Below are 15,594 nucleotides of genomic sequence, written 5' to 3'. Positions count from 1 at the left end.
AGGTCGAGTGTCAGGGGCATGGGGCTCACGGGCAGAATGAGCGGGAGCCCGGGGCTGGGGTCAGCGTGGGGGCGGGGGTCATGCAGGGGGGCGGGGGGGTTGGCGCTGGGTAGGCGGGGGGTGGGGGTCATGCAGGGGGGGCGGGGGCTGCGGGTACCTGCTCCTGTCTCCACTGCAGCGTGGTGAGGTTGAGCACCCAGCAGTCGCTGGTGACGCCACCGGCCGCCAGCCCCCCCAGCACCACCATGGCCTGGCGGGCCGGCACGTAGGCCGCGGCGTGGAAGTAGCGGGGGCTGGGCCCTGGCCCCCCGTCCTCTGTCCCCGCCAGCATCTGGGTCCAGCGGCGCTCAGGGATGGAGTACCTGTGGGGAGAGACCCAGAGCGAGAGAGTCCCCCAGAGCCGGGGGGGCCAGAGACCCACAGCCCCACCCCCAGAGCTGGGGGCAATGGGGCTCTCCCCACCCCAGAGACCCACGGCTTGCCCCTCCCCTCCAGCCCCACCGTTGGGGGGTTACCAAGGCCTGACCCAGGCCAGTCCAATTAGAAGAGGGTGGGGGCAGCACCCCGGGCTGGGGGTGGAGTCAGGTCAGGAGTTGGGGTGAACCTGTGATCCCAGCGGGAGAAGAGAGGGTCCCATCCGGGGATGGCGGAGCCTGAGGAAGGGGCGGAGCCCAGCAGGTCCCTGGAGGGGAGCCCGAGGAAGGGGGTGGAGCCCGGCAGGTCCGGGGGGGGGAGGGGGGGAGCCCGGCAGGTCCCTGGGGGGGGAGCCCGGCAGGTCCCTGGGGGGGGAGCCCGAGGAAGGGGGCGGAGCCCTGCAGGTCCAGGGGGGGGAGCCCGAGGAAGGGGGCGGAGCCCGGCAGGTCCCTGGGGGGGGAGCCCGAGGAAGGGGGCGGAGCCCTGCAGGTCCAGGGGGGGGAGCCCGAGGAAGGGGGCGGAGCCCGGCAGGTCCGGGGGGGGGGAGCCCGAGGAAGGGGGTGGAGCCCGGCAGGTCCCTGGGGGGGGAGCCCGAGGAAGGGGGCGGAGCCCTGCAGGTCCAGGGGGGGGAGCCCGAGGAAGGGGGCGGAGCCCTGCAGGTCCAGGGGGGGGAGCCCGAGGAAGGGGGCGGAGCCCAAGGGCTCCCCACTCACCTGTAGACGTTGCCCAGCAGCCCCTGGCGCAGGGACAGGCCCCCGAACATCCAGAGCGTGGCCTCCGGCCCCTCCACCATGGTGTGGCCCAGGCGGTGCAGGAACCGGCTGGCCGTGTCCTGGGACAGACGCACAGAGGCAGGGTCAGCGCCTGTGGGGCTGGGGCTGGGGCCGGGGCCAGGGTCTGGGGGGCCATCTTTGAGTGTGGGGCAGGGGACGGTGCCTGGCCAGGAATGGGGTGTGCCCAGGCCAGGCAGGGCTATGGGGTGCTCGGTGGGGCCGTGGGGGTGGGGCTGGGTGGGGCAGGGGTGCCAAGATGCGGGGGGTGCCCATCCCAGGCCAGGCAGGGCTATGGGGTGCCTGGTGGGGCTGTGGGGGTGGGGCTGGGTGGGGCAGGGGTGCCAGGATGCGGGGGGTGCCCATCCCAGGCCAGGCAATGGGGTGCCTGGTGGGGCCATGGGGGTGGGGCTGGGTGGGGCAGGGGTGCCAGGATGCGGGGGGAGTCCATCCCAGGCCAGGCTGGGCAGGCATGGGGCAGCTGGGCAGTGCCCCTGCCAGGCAGGGTGGGGAGTGCCCGGTGGGGTTGGGGGGATGGGGCGGGGCAGGGCAAGGGGGTGCATGAGCAGGGGGCGCCCAGGCAGGGTGCATGGGGGGTGGTTCAGCGAGGTTGGGGGGGCCCGGCGGGGGGACTCACGGGCGTCAGCTGGCTGTCCATCAGCGTCTCCCAGATGAGCTTCCCCGGGTCTAGCGGCACCGAACAATCCGCACCCCCGAATCCCTCGCCACAGATGCACAGACCCAGACTCTGGGGGGCAGGAGGGGGAGGGTGAGATGGGCACGGCCCTCACCCTGCCCCCCTTGGCTACTGCCCCCAGGGCCTGTGCTGACCTCACCTCCTCCCCGCACATGCCTCAGCACAGATCCTGGGCCCAGCCGTGGACTCCAGCCCCACTGTGAACTCGCCCTGGGCCAGTCCCCCAATGGAGCCCCCCAGCCGTTCCCCTTCTCCTCCCACTTCATCCCCCCGCCCCTCCCCCTGTTGTACCCCCTGCCTGTGCCCCCCATAACACTCTCCCTGCCCCTCCCCCAGCTCAGTCCCCTGCCCGCCCCCCAACCCCTGGTAAGTCCCCCTGTCCCAGGCCCCTCCCTTGGCAGCCCCCTGCCCGCCCCATCACTCACCATGTTGCAGACGCCCCGGCCAACGTGGGCAGAGCAGTTCCCGGGGCAGACCCGCAGCTGGCAGTGGGGCCCAGCATAGCCCCCCCGGCACACGCAGCGCCCATCCCGGCACTCCTGGGTGGGCCGGCAGCCAGGCCAGCAGCGATGTACCGCGAAAGTAGCGTTGAACCCTGACGCCTCGCTGGAGTTCGCCTCGTAGTACAGAACCAGCAGCCCTGGGAGGGAGGGGTGTTAGAGCCGTCTGTGCCCCCCACCCGTGCACAGCCAGGGGAGGTGGGGGGTGTCTCTGTGCCCCCCCCCCCAGTCTACCCTGCGCACAGCCGGGAACCAGGAGGGTCTGTTTGGCCCCCCATGATGCAGTTCTCAATGTTTTCTCTGAATACTGTGTGCCTCAGTTTCCCCTGTGTTACTCCAGTACCTAGATGTGACGATGTGACCCAGCAGGGAGGGGGGAGTGTTGACCTGGGAATGTGCCCTGGGGATGGGAGACCTGAGAGCCTGTCACCTGAGCCAGGAGGGGGAGGGGGAGGTGACACCTCTGCCCAGGAATGTGGACGGAGGCTGCAGCAGGGAACCTGCTGGGGGGGTTTAGTTTCAGTTTGGGGCTGGGTGGTGGAACGCAGGGAACCCCAGGGCTGGGGTCTAAGCTCCCTGCTCCCCCAGAAGGACGTGATTGAGGGGTCCTGGTTGTACCCACAAGCTCTGTTGTGGACTGTGTTCCTGTCGTCCAATAAACCTTCTGTTTTACTGGCTGGCTGAGAGTCTCAGTGAATCCCAGGAAGAGGGGTGCAGGGCCTGGACTCCCCCACACTCTGTGACAACTGGTGGCAGAGGTGGGATCTACTGCACCCCGTGAACGGCGCTTCCTGCAGTAAGTGACTGGGGAGCAGTAAAACGAAGGGGGATTGACGGGGACCAGGCGTGCTGAAGATTCAGAGAGAGACGGTTTCGTGGGGCGGTTAACCCCTGGCAGTGTGTGACCAGAGAGAAGGACTTTTGCAGTAACAGGGTCCCCCGGGGGATTGCAGCGAGCAGTCCCAGGGGCGGAGGAGTCTGCAGCTCGACCCTGGCAAAGAGGTGGTGACCTCGAGAAGGACTGGCACACGAGGGGCTTTTCCTGGAAACCGTGGGAAGCTGCCCGGCCTGCGAGTGGCCAGCAGGGAGATGTACGCTAAACGCCTTAAGAGCGACCTGGTGGAGCGGTGCAGGCAGAGGGGGCTGCGCATCGGGATGTCCACCAAGGAACAGCTGATTGCCCAGTTGGAGGAGAGGGATCGCTTGGATGACCCGATCCCTGTCCCTGAGGGAAGCCGCCCAGCGGACGCAGCGTGGGCCCTGGGGCCTGACCGGGCTGGGAGGGGTCAGACGGCTGCCGAGGATATCCCGAGACCCTTCCTACCTATGCCTGGGGGGCGGGGGGGGGTTGGGGGAAGCCCAGCGAATACCGAGGGCACCCTGACCCCAGCAGCCAGCAGGGGATCCTCCCGGCGGAGCTCCCCATCCCTGGAGCGGAGGCGGCTGGAATGGGAGAGGGAGATGAAAATGAGGGAGCTGGAGGATCATGAAAAACAACGTCAACATGAGGAGAAACAACGTCAACATGAGCAGGAGGAGAAGGAAAGGGAGCGTCAGGAGAAGGAGAAACAAAGGCAGCATGAACTGGAGCTGGCCAGGCTGAGGAGCAGTGGGGCCCCGGCTGCGGTGAGTGAGGGGGGACCCAAGACTGCAAGGAACTTTGATAAGTGCTTCCTGGCCCAGCGTAAGGAGGGGGAGGACATGGATAGCTTCCTGACGGCCTTTGAGAATGCCTGTGAGCTGCACAGGGTTGACCCTGCAGACAGGCTCTCAGGTCTCCCATCCCCAGGGCACATTCCCAGGTCAACACTCCCCCCTCCCTGCTGAGTCACATCATCACACTAGATGCGGGGTGTCGAAGCGGGACTGTCCTTAATGTTTCCTCTGAATAGTGTGGGGGTGCCTCAGTTTCCCCTGTGCAGTTCTTAAGTACCTAGGGGGTGGGGTAAAGGTGTATGATCCTTGCAGAGCCCTGGAGGGCAGGTGTGTGCAGGGGTCTGGACACAGACAGTGGCCGACACCCTGTTTCCTGGCAACTGATGGCCTGGGCCCTTCCTCCCTGCAAGGTGAGAGCCAAAGGATTGGAGAACAAAGGAATCAGGTGACCTCCTGGCTCCGGAAAGGGACAAAGCCCAGAGGAAGAGGGGTGGAGAGAGTTTCAGTTTGGGGCTGGCTGGGGACGTGAAGTGCAGACGTGGTTGTCCGGCTCACTGCCCCCCAAAATGGACCCAGCTGAGGGGTCCTGGTCTCTGCACCTACAAGCTCTGTGTTAGACCATGTCCCTGTCATCTAATAAATCTCTGTTTTACTGGCTGGCTGAGAGTCCCGTCTGACTGCAGAGTTGGGGGGCAGGACCCTCTGGCCCCCCCAGGACCCCACCTGAGCGGACTCGCTGTGGGAAGCGCAGGGAGGGGCAGAGGAGGCTGAATGCTCCGAGGTCAGACCCAGGAAGGTGGAGCCCGGTGAGCTGTGTGTCCTGAAGACAGGCAGCTCCCAGAAAGGAGACTCCCCCAGAGTCCTGCCTGGCTTCGTGGGGAGCAGGTCCCAAGCATCGCCTAGGGACCCCAGGACAGGGGGACCAGGGGGTTTGATGGGTGCAGCGACCCCTGGGGGCAGGTGTGGCTGTGACTGGCTGCCTGGGCACAGAGACTGGCCGACAGGAGGTAGCCTGGCTCCTGATGGCTGGAGCCTGTCCCAGTGGCATAGCCAGGAGGGGACATCAGGGTGGGCCCTGACTTCGGCACCCACGGCTCTCGGTACCCGTCCACACCCCACGCTGGGCCTGGCTCCCTGAGGCGGCAGCCCTAACTTTCCTGAGGATCTCCTCTGGGGCCGCAAACTCGATCAACTGCCCTCCTCCCAGTGGTGGCTTAGTGGTGGCCCCCCCAGCCAATTGGGGGGCCCCAGGAAAATGGGTACAGGACCGCCAGATGGGAGCATTGGGTTGGGGTGCGGGGGCTTGTGGGCCAGCAAGTGCCAGAGCAGGGCCGGAGCAGGGCCGGGGCTGTGGGGCAGGGCTGGATGATAAATAGGTGGGTCGCGGCCCACACAGACCCACCCAGGGCTACACCCCATCCCATCCCCTGCAGAGCCAGCTGGGACCCCAGGACACCCCCAACCCCATGCCGTGCCCGGAACCCCGGGGGGCCTGTGCCCAGAACCCTGGGGGGCCCATCCCCCCCACTGAAAGCACCTACCTGACGCAGCCTCCACAGTGAGGGGCTGGGCACGGCCCTGTCCGCAGAAGGCTCCGATGAGGGTCCGGTCGGCCTGGATCTCCCCGGTGTCCAGGAAGGCCGGCAGCCCATCGAAGGCGTAGGCGTAGCTGTGCTGGGGGGCAGGTGGAGATGGGACCCCTGGTATGGCTGCTCCCCTCCAGCACCCCCCATGGTGCCTGGCCCAGGCCCTGCTCCCCCGCCCCGGGCCCTGCTCGCCCAATGACAGCGGCCTTCGCAGGGCCTGAACCCTGGTACCCCCCAGCACCAGCCATAGCACCCAGCTTGGACCCCACTCTGCCCCCCCATGGTAAGATCCTGCTCTGCCCCCCAGTGCTGCCTTCCTCACGGCATCCAGCACGGACCCTGCTCCCCACAACGCCCCCCCAGCACCTGGTCCAAGCCCCCCCAGCCCACCCCACTCACCATGCAGGGGGTGCTGAGGTCGGGCTGCAGGGTCAGGCTGATAGCAGGGCAGGGTTGGGCGGGCAGGCAGGGCTCCAGGCCGGGTGAAACCGACAGCACCCACAGGCAGTGGGCCAGGTCCCCGGGCACCCCCCCTGCCCGCCGGGAGCCCAGGGACCCCAAACCTGAGAGGTTGGCCAGCAGCGAGCGCCCCTCACACGCCCGGTAGCAGGTGCCCATGTTCCTGGGGGAGAGAGAGAGAGAGCACATCAGCACTGGGGGGGCCCCCCCAGGGGGCCTGCCCCCAACACAGGGGGCCTGTGGAGGCAGGGACCCCCAGAAGCAAGTGCAGAGGAGTGGGGGGTTCCTTCTCAGGGGAGGAGCAGTGCCACTCCTGGGGGGCGGCGGTAGGGTCTCTGTGGGGTGGGGGGTCTCACCTGGGGTCCCCATAGAATCTGGCAGTGTGGCCCCTTGTGATGAAGTGGGAATGTTCTCAGTGTTCTCTCTGAATACTGTGTGAGTGCCTCAGTTTCCCCTAGGCAGTTCTTAAGTGTCTAGGTGGTGGGATCAGGGGGTGTGATTGTTACAGAGCCCTAGAGGGCCAGTGTGATGCTGTCTGCACAGAGAATGGCCGACACCCTGTCTCCTGGCCACTGATGGCCTGGGCCCCTCCCCTGCAAAGGTGCCAACTGAAGGGGCTGGAGAACAAAGATCAGGTGGCCTCCTGGCCTGGGAAAGAGACAAAGGCCAGAGGAGGGGAGGGAGAGTTTTCAGTTTGGAGCTGTCTGGGGAAATGGAGGGGGGCCCAGATTGGGCTCTGGCCTCCCTGCCCCCCCCAGAATGGACCCAGCTGAGCGGTCCTGTTCTCTGCACCTACAAGCTCTGTGTTACACCATGTTCCTGTCGTCTAATAAACCTTCTGTTTTTCTGGCTGGCTGAGAGTCACGTCTGACTGCGGAGTTGGGAGGCAGGACCCTCTGGCCCCCTCAGGACCCCACCTGGGCAGACTCGCTGTGGGAAGCGCACGGAGAGGCAGAGGAGGCTGAATGCTCCGAGGTCAGACCCGGGAAGGTGGAAGCCGGGTGAGCTGTGTGTCCTGCAGACAGGCTGCTCCCAGAGAGGAGACTCCCCCAGAGTCCTGCCTGGCTATGTAGGGAGCAGTTCCTGAGCATCGCCCAGGGACTCCGTGACACCCCTCCATCGGGGAATGGGGTGTGGGGAAGTGGGAATGAGCTTAATGTTTTCTCTGAATACGGTGTGTGCCTCAGTTTCCCCTTGCCATGGAGCCGCAGGCTGGGGGCTCCTGCACGGCTCCAGATGAGGCTCATGCAGGACTCTGGGGCAGGGTCTCCCCACAGAGCACCTGTCACTAGGGCCAGGAGCCTGTCCGGCTTCGGGGCCTCCAGGGTCCGACCTCGGAGTGTTCAGCCCCCTCGTCACCCCAGGACCCCCCACAGCAAGTCCCCCTGGACAGGACCCCTGGGGAGCCTCACGAGCCCCCAGGGGGCCCCCTCCAGCCAGCAGCAACTCCCAGGTAGTGCGTGACACAGGCAGGTTATGAGTCGAGGAGAACCCAGCATAGAACAGAGCTTGTGCGCGCAGGGACCAGGGACCTGCAGCAAAGTCCGTTGAGGGGGGACCCAGAGCCCAGCGCCTTGGGCTCCCCCTGAGTCCCACACAGGAGACGGCCCCGCTTCCAGCTGCCTGGCCCCAAACTCCTCCATTGCCCCCCACCCCCCCGGTCTTTGTCTCGCTTCCTGGGCAACATGTCACCTGGTCACATCCCCCTCCTGGGTCTCAGGTTCCGAGGGGCACTGGCCATCGCCTACTGCCCCCAAGGGTCTCAGCAAGTCACACTCCCTTATCCCCACCACCTAGCCACTAGTGCAGCACACAGGGAAACTGAGGCACGCATCATATTCATGCAGAGCAATCAGACTCACGTAGGCTCACATACAAGGGGAACCCCCACTTCGTCACACCCCATCTATTGCTTTAGTACCTAGATGGGGGGATCAAGGGGTGTGATCATTGCAGAGACCCCGAGAGGGCAGGTGTGATGCCCACGGGCTGCAGAGACTGGCTGACACTGATGGCAACCGATGGGCCCCCACCTCCCCCACAAGGTGTTGGAGAGCACAGGCCAGGCCACTGGTTTCCTCAGGAGAGAGGCAAAGTCTGGAGGGGGGAGCTGGGGGTGATGGGCTGGGCTGTGGGAAACGGGTCAGTCTCCTGTGTGGGACTTGGGGGGAGCCAAGGGCACTGGGCTCTGGGTCCCCCCCAGACGGACTTTGCTGCAGGTCCCTGCGCTCACAAGCTCTGTTCTACGCTGGGTTCCCCACGGCTAATAACCCGTCTGTGTCACTCACTGGCTGCAGGGGATAGGGCCCTTTGGGGGTGTGTGAGGCTCCCCAGGGGCCCCGTCCAGGGGGACTCGCTGAGGGGGGTCCCGGGGTGAGCAGGGGGCTGAACGCTCCGAGGTCGGACCCAGGAGGCCCGGAAGCCGAGCAGGCTGCTGGCCCTGATGGGAGACGGTGCCCCAGAGTCCTGCCTGGCTTCATCCGGAGCCGGGCCAGAGCCCCCAGGCTGGGCAGCTCTGGGGGGCAGGGATCTGCCCTAGGGTCCCCGTAGTTCCCGGTGGCGCAGCACTCACCGTGTGGCCCCTCAGCGGGGAGATGGGGTGTTGGGGGGCAGGAAGAAGGGGGTCTCTGGCCGAGTTGGGGGGCAGAGGGGGCCTCACCTGGGGTCGCCGTAGAACCCGGCAGCACAGCGCTCGCAGTGTGGCCCCTCGGCGGGGGGGGCGCAGTAGCAGGCCCCCGTGGCCCCGTGGCAGTGGCCCAGCTCAGGCAGGCCATGCCCGTTGCACTCGCACGCCCGGCACCCGACCGGGCTCGTGGCATCGCCGAAGCTGCCGGGCTGGCAAAGATGGCAGCGCTCGCCATGGGTCCAGTCTGCGGAGGGGGGAGCAGAGTGAGCGGGGGGAGGGGAGTTGGGGATGTGGAAGGGGCGTAGGGGGAGTGCAGGGCTCAAGCAGGAGGACAGGGCCGTGGGGGAGCATGTGGGGGGCCGCAGGGGGGATGCGGGGGCCACGGGGTTTGCAGGGGGCCACGGGAGGCGCAGGGGGGCTATGGGGCGGATGCGGGGGGGCCTCAGGGGACTCACCCTGGCACTCATCACACACCCCGGGCCCCCCGGCCTGGCAGCTGCTGTGGAAGTGGCAGCCGCAGTCCACGCTGCACCGGGCCCCCCCCACACTGCCATTGGCCACGGTGCCCGGCTCCGACGTCCAGCCCAGCTCACACTCGCACGCGTAGTCGGGGGGGCCGCTGCACCGGCCGTGTCCACACTCCTCGTAGCACCTGGGGAGACGCCGGGGTGGGGGTCGGAACCAGGACAGCCAGTGGCCCCCCCATGAATCCCAGCCCACCCCAGAACCCCCCAGCCCTGCACCACCACCCCCCACGAGCGCTGCGCCACCCCCTTCTCCAGACCCCCCCCCAAATCCCAACCCCCCTGAGCCCTCCACTGCCCCCCGTGATGCAGCAGGGAGCGAGGTGGACTGACGGGGGAATGCTGTCTAGGTGGTGGCCCCAGATCGGGTGGTGCCCAACACCTACCTGACCTTGACAGGGGTGGGCGGGACCCCATTCAAGGTGCCCGTGGCAAGGGTACACCTGAAATGGGGGGCCAAGGAGGGCCCCAAGGATGTGGGGGTGCACCACCCTTTGCCCACTGAGGTTTTGATGGGGGGAGACCTAGAGGACTGGCCAAGCAAGCCCCAGACCGCCCTGGTTGTGACGCGTAGCCAGAGCCGGCGAGGGGCACTGCGCCCTGACCTCGGGGAGGGTACCACACCGGAGGTGCAGGACCCTTCCCTGGTGGGGAGGGAGGGCCGAGGGGCACGGCTCAGAGAGGCTGAGGCCTCAGACCCGGCCAGCGATAGGGAACCGGGCCCCATCCCTTCCCCAGCCGCTGAGTTCCAGGCCGAGTTGAGGAAAGATCCCTCCTTGCGGAAGCTCAGGGACCTGGCCGACCTCAGTGTGGGACGGACCATGAGGAGAGGCTGCCAGGAGAGGTTCCTGTGGGAGAAGGGGTTCCTGTACCGAGAATGGGCTCCCACAAGGGAAGTAGAGTCCTGTGGGATCAGGAGGCAGCTGGGGGTCCCCCAGAAGTATCGCCGCAGGCTCCTGTACCTGGCCCATGACATCCCCCTCGCAGGGCACCAGGGAATCCGGCGCACCCGGCAGAGGTTGCTACAGAACTTTTACTGGCCCGGGGTCTTTACCACGGTCCGGCAGTATTGCCGATCCTGTGACCCCTGTCAGAGGGTGGGGAAGGCCCGGGACAAGGGGAAAGCGGCTTTGAGACCTTTGCCCATCATAGAGGAGCCTTTCCAGAAGGTGGCCATGGACATCGTGGGGCCTCTCAGCAGGACGACCCGGTCGGGGAAGAAATACATTCTGGGGGTGGTAGATTTTGCCACCCGCTACCCCGAGGCAGTGCCCTTAGCTTCCATTGAAGCCGACACCGTGGCCGATGCTCCTGACCATTTTCAGCCGAGTGGGGTTCCCCAAGGAAGTCTTGACAGACCAAGGCTCCAACTTCATGTCGGCCCTGCTCCGGTGCTTGTGGGAGAAATGTGGGGTCCGGCACGACTGGGCCTCAGCGTATCACCCCCAGTCCAATGGGCTGGTGGAGAGGTTTAACGGGACGCTAAAGATGATGCTGAAAACCTTTATGAACCAGCACCCGCAGGACTGGGACAAGTACTTACCTCACCTGCTGTTCGCGTACAGGGAGGTGCCCCAGGAGTCGACCGGATTTTCGCCTTTCGAACTGTTATATGGAAGGAGGGTAAGGGGCCCCCTAGACCTGATGAGAGACGAGTGGGAGGGGAAGGCCACTCCCGATGGAGAGTCAGTGGTGGAGTATGTCCTGATCTTCCGAGAGAGAGTGGCTGAACTCATGGGCCTGGCCAGGGAGAATCTGGCCAGAGCCCAGAAGAAGCAGAAGGTCTGGTATGACTGCACGGCGCGGGCCCATGCCTACGCCACCGGGGATCCGGTGATGGTTCTCATCCCCGTGAGAAAGAACAAACTACAGGCCGCCTGGGAGGGCCCTTTCAAGGTCGTCAAGCAGCTCAATGAGGTAAACTATGTGGTGGAGCTGTCAAACCGGGCGCACCACCGCCGGGTGTACCATGTGAATATGATGAAGCCATATTATGCCAGGGGGAATGTGGTGTTGGCCGTGTGTGGACAGTGGGAAGAGCAGGGAGATGACCCTTTAGTAGATCTATTCCCTGGGACCAGAGCTGGTTCCCCCCTGGAAACAATTCCCCTCTCGGATCAGCTAACCCCTGCCCAGCAAGCTGAGGTCAGGGAGGTGCTGCATCCGTCCCGACAGCTGTTTTCCAACCAGCCTGGACGCCCTAATCTGACTGTCCACCGGGTGCAGACAGGGTCGCACCCGCCGATAAGATGCTCCCCCTTCCGAGTCACAGGGAAAACTGCTCAGGACCTGGAAAGAGAGGTCCGGGACATGCTGGCTTTGGGGGGGATCCAGCCATCTGCCAGCCCTTGGGTCTCACCGGTGGTGCTGGTCCCCAAAAAGGATGGGTCGGTCCGGTTCTGTGTGGACTATCGGAAGCTCAATGCCATCACTGTATCGGATGCCTACCCCATGCCCAGGCCGGACGAGCTCCTAGACAAGCTGGGAGGAGCTCGGTACCTTACCACCATGGACCTTACAAAGGGCTACTGGCAAGTGCCGCTGGATGCAGATGCCCGGCTGAAATCGGCCTTTATCACCCCGCTGGGGCTCTGAGTTCCTGACCCTGCCTTTCGGCCTCAAGGGAGCGCCGGCCACCTTCCAGCGCCTGGTGGACCAGCTACTGAGGGGGATGGAGAGTTTTGCTGTGGCGTATATTGATGACATCTGTGTCTTTAGCCAGACCTGGGAGGACCATGTGTCCCAGGTTAGACAAGTGCTGGACCGACTCCAGGGAGCTGGGCTGACTGTAAAATCGGAGAAGTGCAAGGTGGGGATGACGGAAGTATCTTACCTGGGCCATCGGGTGGGGAGTGGCCGCCTAAAGCCAGAACCAGCCAAGGTGGAGGTGATCAGAGACTGGCCCGCTCCCCACACCAAAAAGCAGGTCCAAGCCTTTATTGGGATGGCAGGATACTACCAAAGATTTGTGCCCCACTTTAGGGCCATAGCCACCCCCATCACTGAGCTAGGCAAGAAGGGGAAGCCAGACAAGGTGGTCTGGACCGAGCAGGGCCAGGAGGCTTTCCGGGCGCTGAAGGAGGCTCTGGTCAGTGGCCCAGTTCTGGCAAACCCAGACTTTGACAAGCCCTTTGTGGTGTTCACCGATGCCTCGGACACGGGACTGGGGGCGGTGTTAATGCAGGAGGATGAAAAGGGGGAGAGACACCCCATCGTGTACCTGAGCAAGAAGTTGCTACTCCGGGAGCAACACTACGCGGCCATCGAGAAGGAGTGCCTGGCCATGGTGTGGGCCCTCAAGAAACCAGAGCCCTATCTCTTCGGGCGACACTTCACCGTGTACACCGACCACTCTCCCCTGACCTGACTTCACCAGATGAAAGGAGCCAACGCCAAGCTCCTGAGATGGAGCCTGCTCCTGCAGGATTACGACATGGACGTGGTCCACGTGAAGGGAAGGGCCAACCTGATAGCGGATGCGCTGTCCCGGAGAGGGTGCCCCGAACTTCCCCAGGTCACTGGTCAGCGTGACCCCGCTCCGTTCAGTCTCGAAGAGGGGAGAGATGGGACGCAGCAGGGAGCAGGGTGGACTGACTGGGGAATGGCGTCTACTTCTGCTGGGACTGTCTGCGCGGGGGATGGAGGAGCCGGGGGTGACTCCTCTGGAGTGAGGAGACCTGAGCCTGTCACCGGAGCTGGGCGGGGTTGGACCCAGGTGACGCCTTTCCCCAGGAAAGTGGACAAAGGCTGGAGGAAGAGCAGGGGGGAGAAGTGAGACTGCGGGAGGGGGGTTTCGGTTTCAGTTTGGGAGCTGGCTGGGGAAATGCAGGGAACCCCAGGGCTGGGGTCTAAGCTCCCTGCTCCCCCAGAAGGACGTGATTGAGGGGTCCTGGTTGTACCCACAAGCTCTGTTGTGGACTGTGTTCCTGTTGTCCAATAAACCTTCTGTGTTACTGGCTGGCTGAGAGTCCCGGCGAATGCCAGGAAGAGGGGGGCAGGGCCCAGACGCCCCCACACTCCGTGACACCCCCACCCCAGCCTCCTCCCAGCCCCCTCTCCCAGCCCCGCCCCCAAATTCCACCCCCCCAGCCTTGCACCGCCCCCCGAGCCCTTCACCGCCCCCACCCGATCCCCTCCAGCCCTGCACCGCCCCCACCCGATCCCCTCCAGCCCTGCACCGCCCCCTCCCCGCCCCCCCGAGCCCTGTACCGCCCCCACCCGATCCCCTCCAGCCTTGCACCGCCCCCTCCCCGCCCCCTCCCCCCCCCCGAGCCCTGCACCGCCCCCTCCCCACCCCCTGAGCCCTGCACCGCCCCCCGCCCCCCCTCACGTCTGGTTGCAGTGGGTGGTGCCGTCTCCGGTGTAGCCGCGCCGGCACCGGCATTCGTAGGCCTCAGGCGTGTTGCGGCAGCTGGCGAAGGGGTGGCAGCGAGCCATGCCCAGCCGGCACTCGTCCACGTCGGGGCACTGCCCGTAGGACCACGCGGCGGGCTGGGCGGGGGGCAGCCCCTGGCTCTCCCACAGCGCCACCGAGCAGTTGGGGAAGCCGCCCACGCCGGAGAAATCACCATGGAGGCACCTGGGGGTGGGGGGAAGCGGCGGGGGGGTCACAGCAGAGACAGGCGTAGCAACACCCCCCACCCTGAGCCTGCCAGTCCCCTCCCTGGGGATCGGGCCAGAGCCCCCTAGAGGGGACAGGCCCCGGCCCCATTCCCTGCCCCCCCGAGCCAGCCAGTCCCAGCCCTGGGGATCGGGCCAGAGCCCCCTAGAGGGGACAGGCCCCGACCCCATTCCCCGCCCCCCCCGAGCCAGCCAGTCCCCGCCCTGGGGCTGGGTGGGAGCCGGTGCCCCCCAGAGCGAACGGCCCCCCCAGCGTGTTACCTGCCCAGCGTGGGGTTGTCCGTGTTCCCACACCAGCCACACTCGAAGTGCTGCAGACAGTCCTGGCAGGTGTTGAACTGGGCACAGTCCAGGCACTGGGGCACCGAATGGACACTGGGGGCAGGAGACAGATGAGTCAGTCCCCTGCTCGGCTCCACCCCCTCCCAGAGGCAGGAGAGAACCCAGGAGTCCTGGCTCCCAGCCCCCCCCACCCCTCCCGCTCGGCTCCACCCCCTCCCAGAGGCAGGAGAGAACCCAGGAGTCCTGGCTCCCAGCGCCCCCCGCTCGGCTCCACCCCCTCCCAGAGGCAGGAGAGAACCCAGGAGTCCTGGCTCCCAGCGCCCCCCGCTCGGCTCCACCCCCTCCCAGAGGCAGGAGAGAACCCAGGAGTCCTGGCTCCCAGCGCCCCCCGCTCGGCTCCACCCCCTCCCAGAGGCAGGAGAGAACCCCGGAGTCCTGGCTCCCAGCCCCCCGCTCGGCTCCACCCCCTCCCAGAGGCAGGAGAGAACCCCGGAGTCCCTGCGCCCCTCACCTGTCGTACCAGCCCCGGCAGTCCCCGTACGGGTACTTGGCCAGGTAGGCGGCGAAGAAGAAGCAGCTGCGGGTGGACTGGCACCAGGCGCACTGGCTGGAGTTGGACAGGCACTCGGCGCACGTGCTCCGCCTGGGGGGTGGGGGGGGGGGTTACTGCGCAGCTCCCCAGAGCCAACTCCCTGTCCCACCCCCAACGCCCAGCCCCCCCCAGACAGTGCCCACCTCCCTGCCAGGCAGCACCCACGTGGCCCCAGCACCCTGCCCACACGCTGACCCCCCCAGACAGCGCCCACCTCCCCCCCAGACAGTGTCCACGCGGCCCCAGCACCCTGCCCACACTGACCCCGACCGCCCCCCCAGTCCCAGCCCCCCACGAGGACTCACTGGTGGCACAGCGCAGGGCAGTCATGGGGGGCACGGATGGCGTGGGGCTGCCGGCCCCGGCGGCTACAAAGTAGATCCCCCTTCTTGCTACTGTTCACTTGCCACTCGCAGAACGGGTCCTGGGGGGATACCAGGAGGGTCAGAGACCCTCCCTGCAGAGCCAGCACCCCCAGAGTCCTCCTGTACCCCCTGTTCACCACTGTTACATGGCCATGGTATGTTCTGCACTAAGCCTGCCTGCAGAGGGATCATTTGGAAACTCATAATGTGCTGAACATCATTGTCCTGCTAACACGGGTATAACCACGCGGTGCATGAAGCTGGGTGGTTTTACAGGGTGTTTGTTACTGAAACGTGTTGCTGTCATGGGGTCCTCGGGCGACGCTCTGGACCTGCTCCCTATGAAGTGAGGCAGGACACTGGGGGAGTCTCCTCTCTGGGAGCAGCCTGTCTGCAGGACACACAGCTCACCCGGCTCCCACCTTCCTGGGTCTGACCTCGGAGATTCAGCCTCCTCTGCCCCTCCGGGCGCTTCCCACAGTGAGTCCGCTCAGGCGGGGCTC

The 15,594-nt window shown here is 66.0% G+C and overlaps 1 protein-coding gene across 1 annotated transcript in view; it reads right to left on the bottom strand.

Moving 5' to 3' along the window:
• MEGF8 (multiple EGF like domains 8) overlaps positions 1-15,594 on the bottom strand; it is a 56,875-nt gene that overhangs the window by 18,799 nt on the left and 22,482 nt on the right. The window contains exons 18-29 of the mRNA XM_084614150.1: positions 15,032-15,150; positions 14,646-14,777; positions 14,114-14,227; positions 13,563-13,811; positions 9,164-9,360; positions 8,742-8,952; positions 6,023-6,245; positions 5,579-5,711; positions 2,307-2,521; positions 1,822-1,932; positions 1,128-1,246; positions 158-362 (exon numbers count right to left, since the gene is read on the bottom strand). Of these exons, the coding sequence (XP_084470276.1) occupies positions 158-362; positions 1,128-1,246; positions 1,822-1,932; positions 2,307-2,521; positions 5,579-5,711; positions 6,023-6,245; positions 8,742-8,952; positions 9,164-9,360; positions 13,563-13,811; positions 14,114-14,227; positions 14,646-14,777; positions 15,032-15,150 (2,028 nt within the window). The remainder of the gene's footprint in view (positions 1-157; positions 363-1,127; positions 1,247-1,821; positions 1,933-2,306; positions 2,522-5,578; positions 5,712-6,022; positions 6,246-8,741; positions 8,953-9,163; positions 9,361-13,562; positions 13,812-14,113; positions 14,228-14,645; positions 14,778-15,031; positions 15,151-15,594) is intronic.

The sequence above is a fragment of the Lepidochelys olivacea genome (assembly GCF_965140295.1).
Source record: "Lepidochelys olivacea isolate rLepOli2 genome assembly, chromosome: 24".
NCBI classification, from domain to species: domain Eukaryota; kingdom Metazoa; phylum Chordata; order Testudines; family Cheloniidae; genus Lepidochelys; species Lepidochelys olivacea.
Note: the sequence above shows the minus strand (reverse complement) of the source record. Positions and strands in the feature narration are given on the sequence as shown.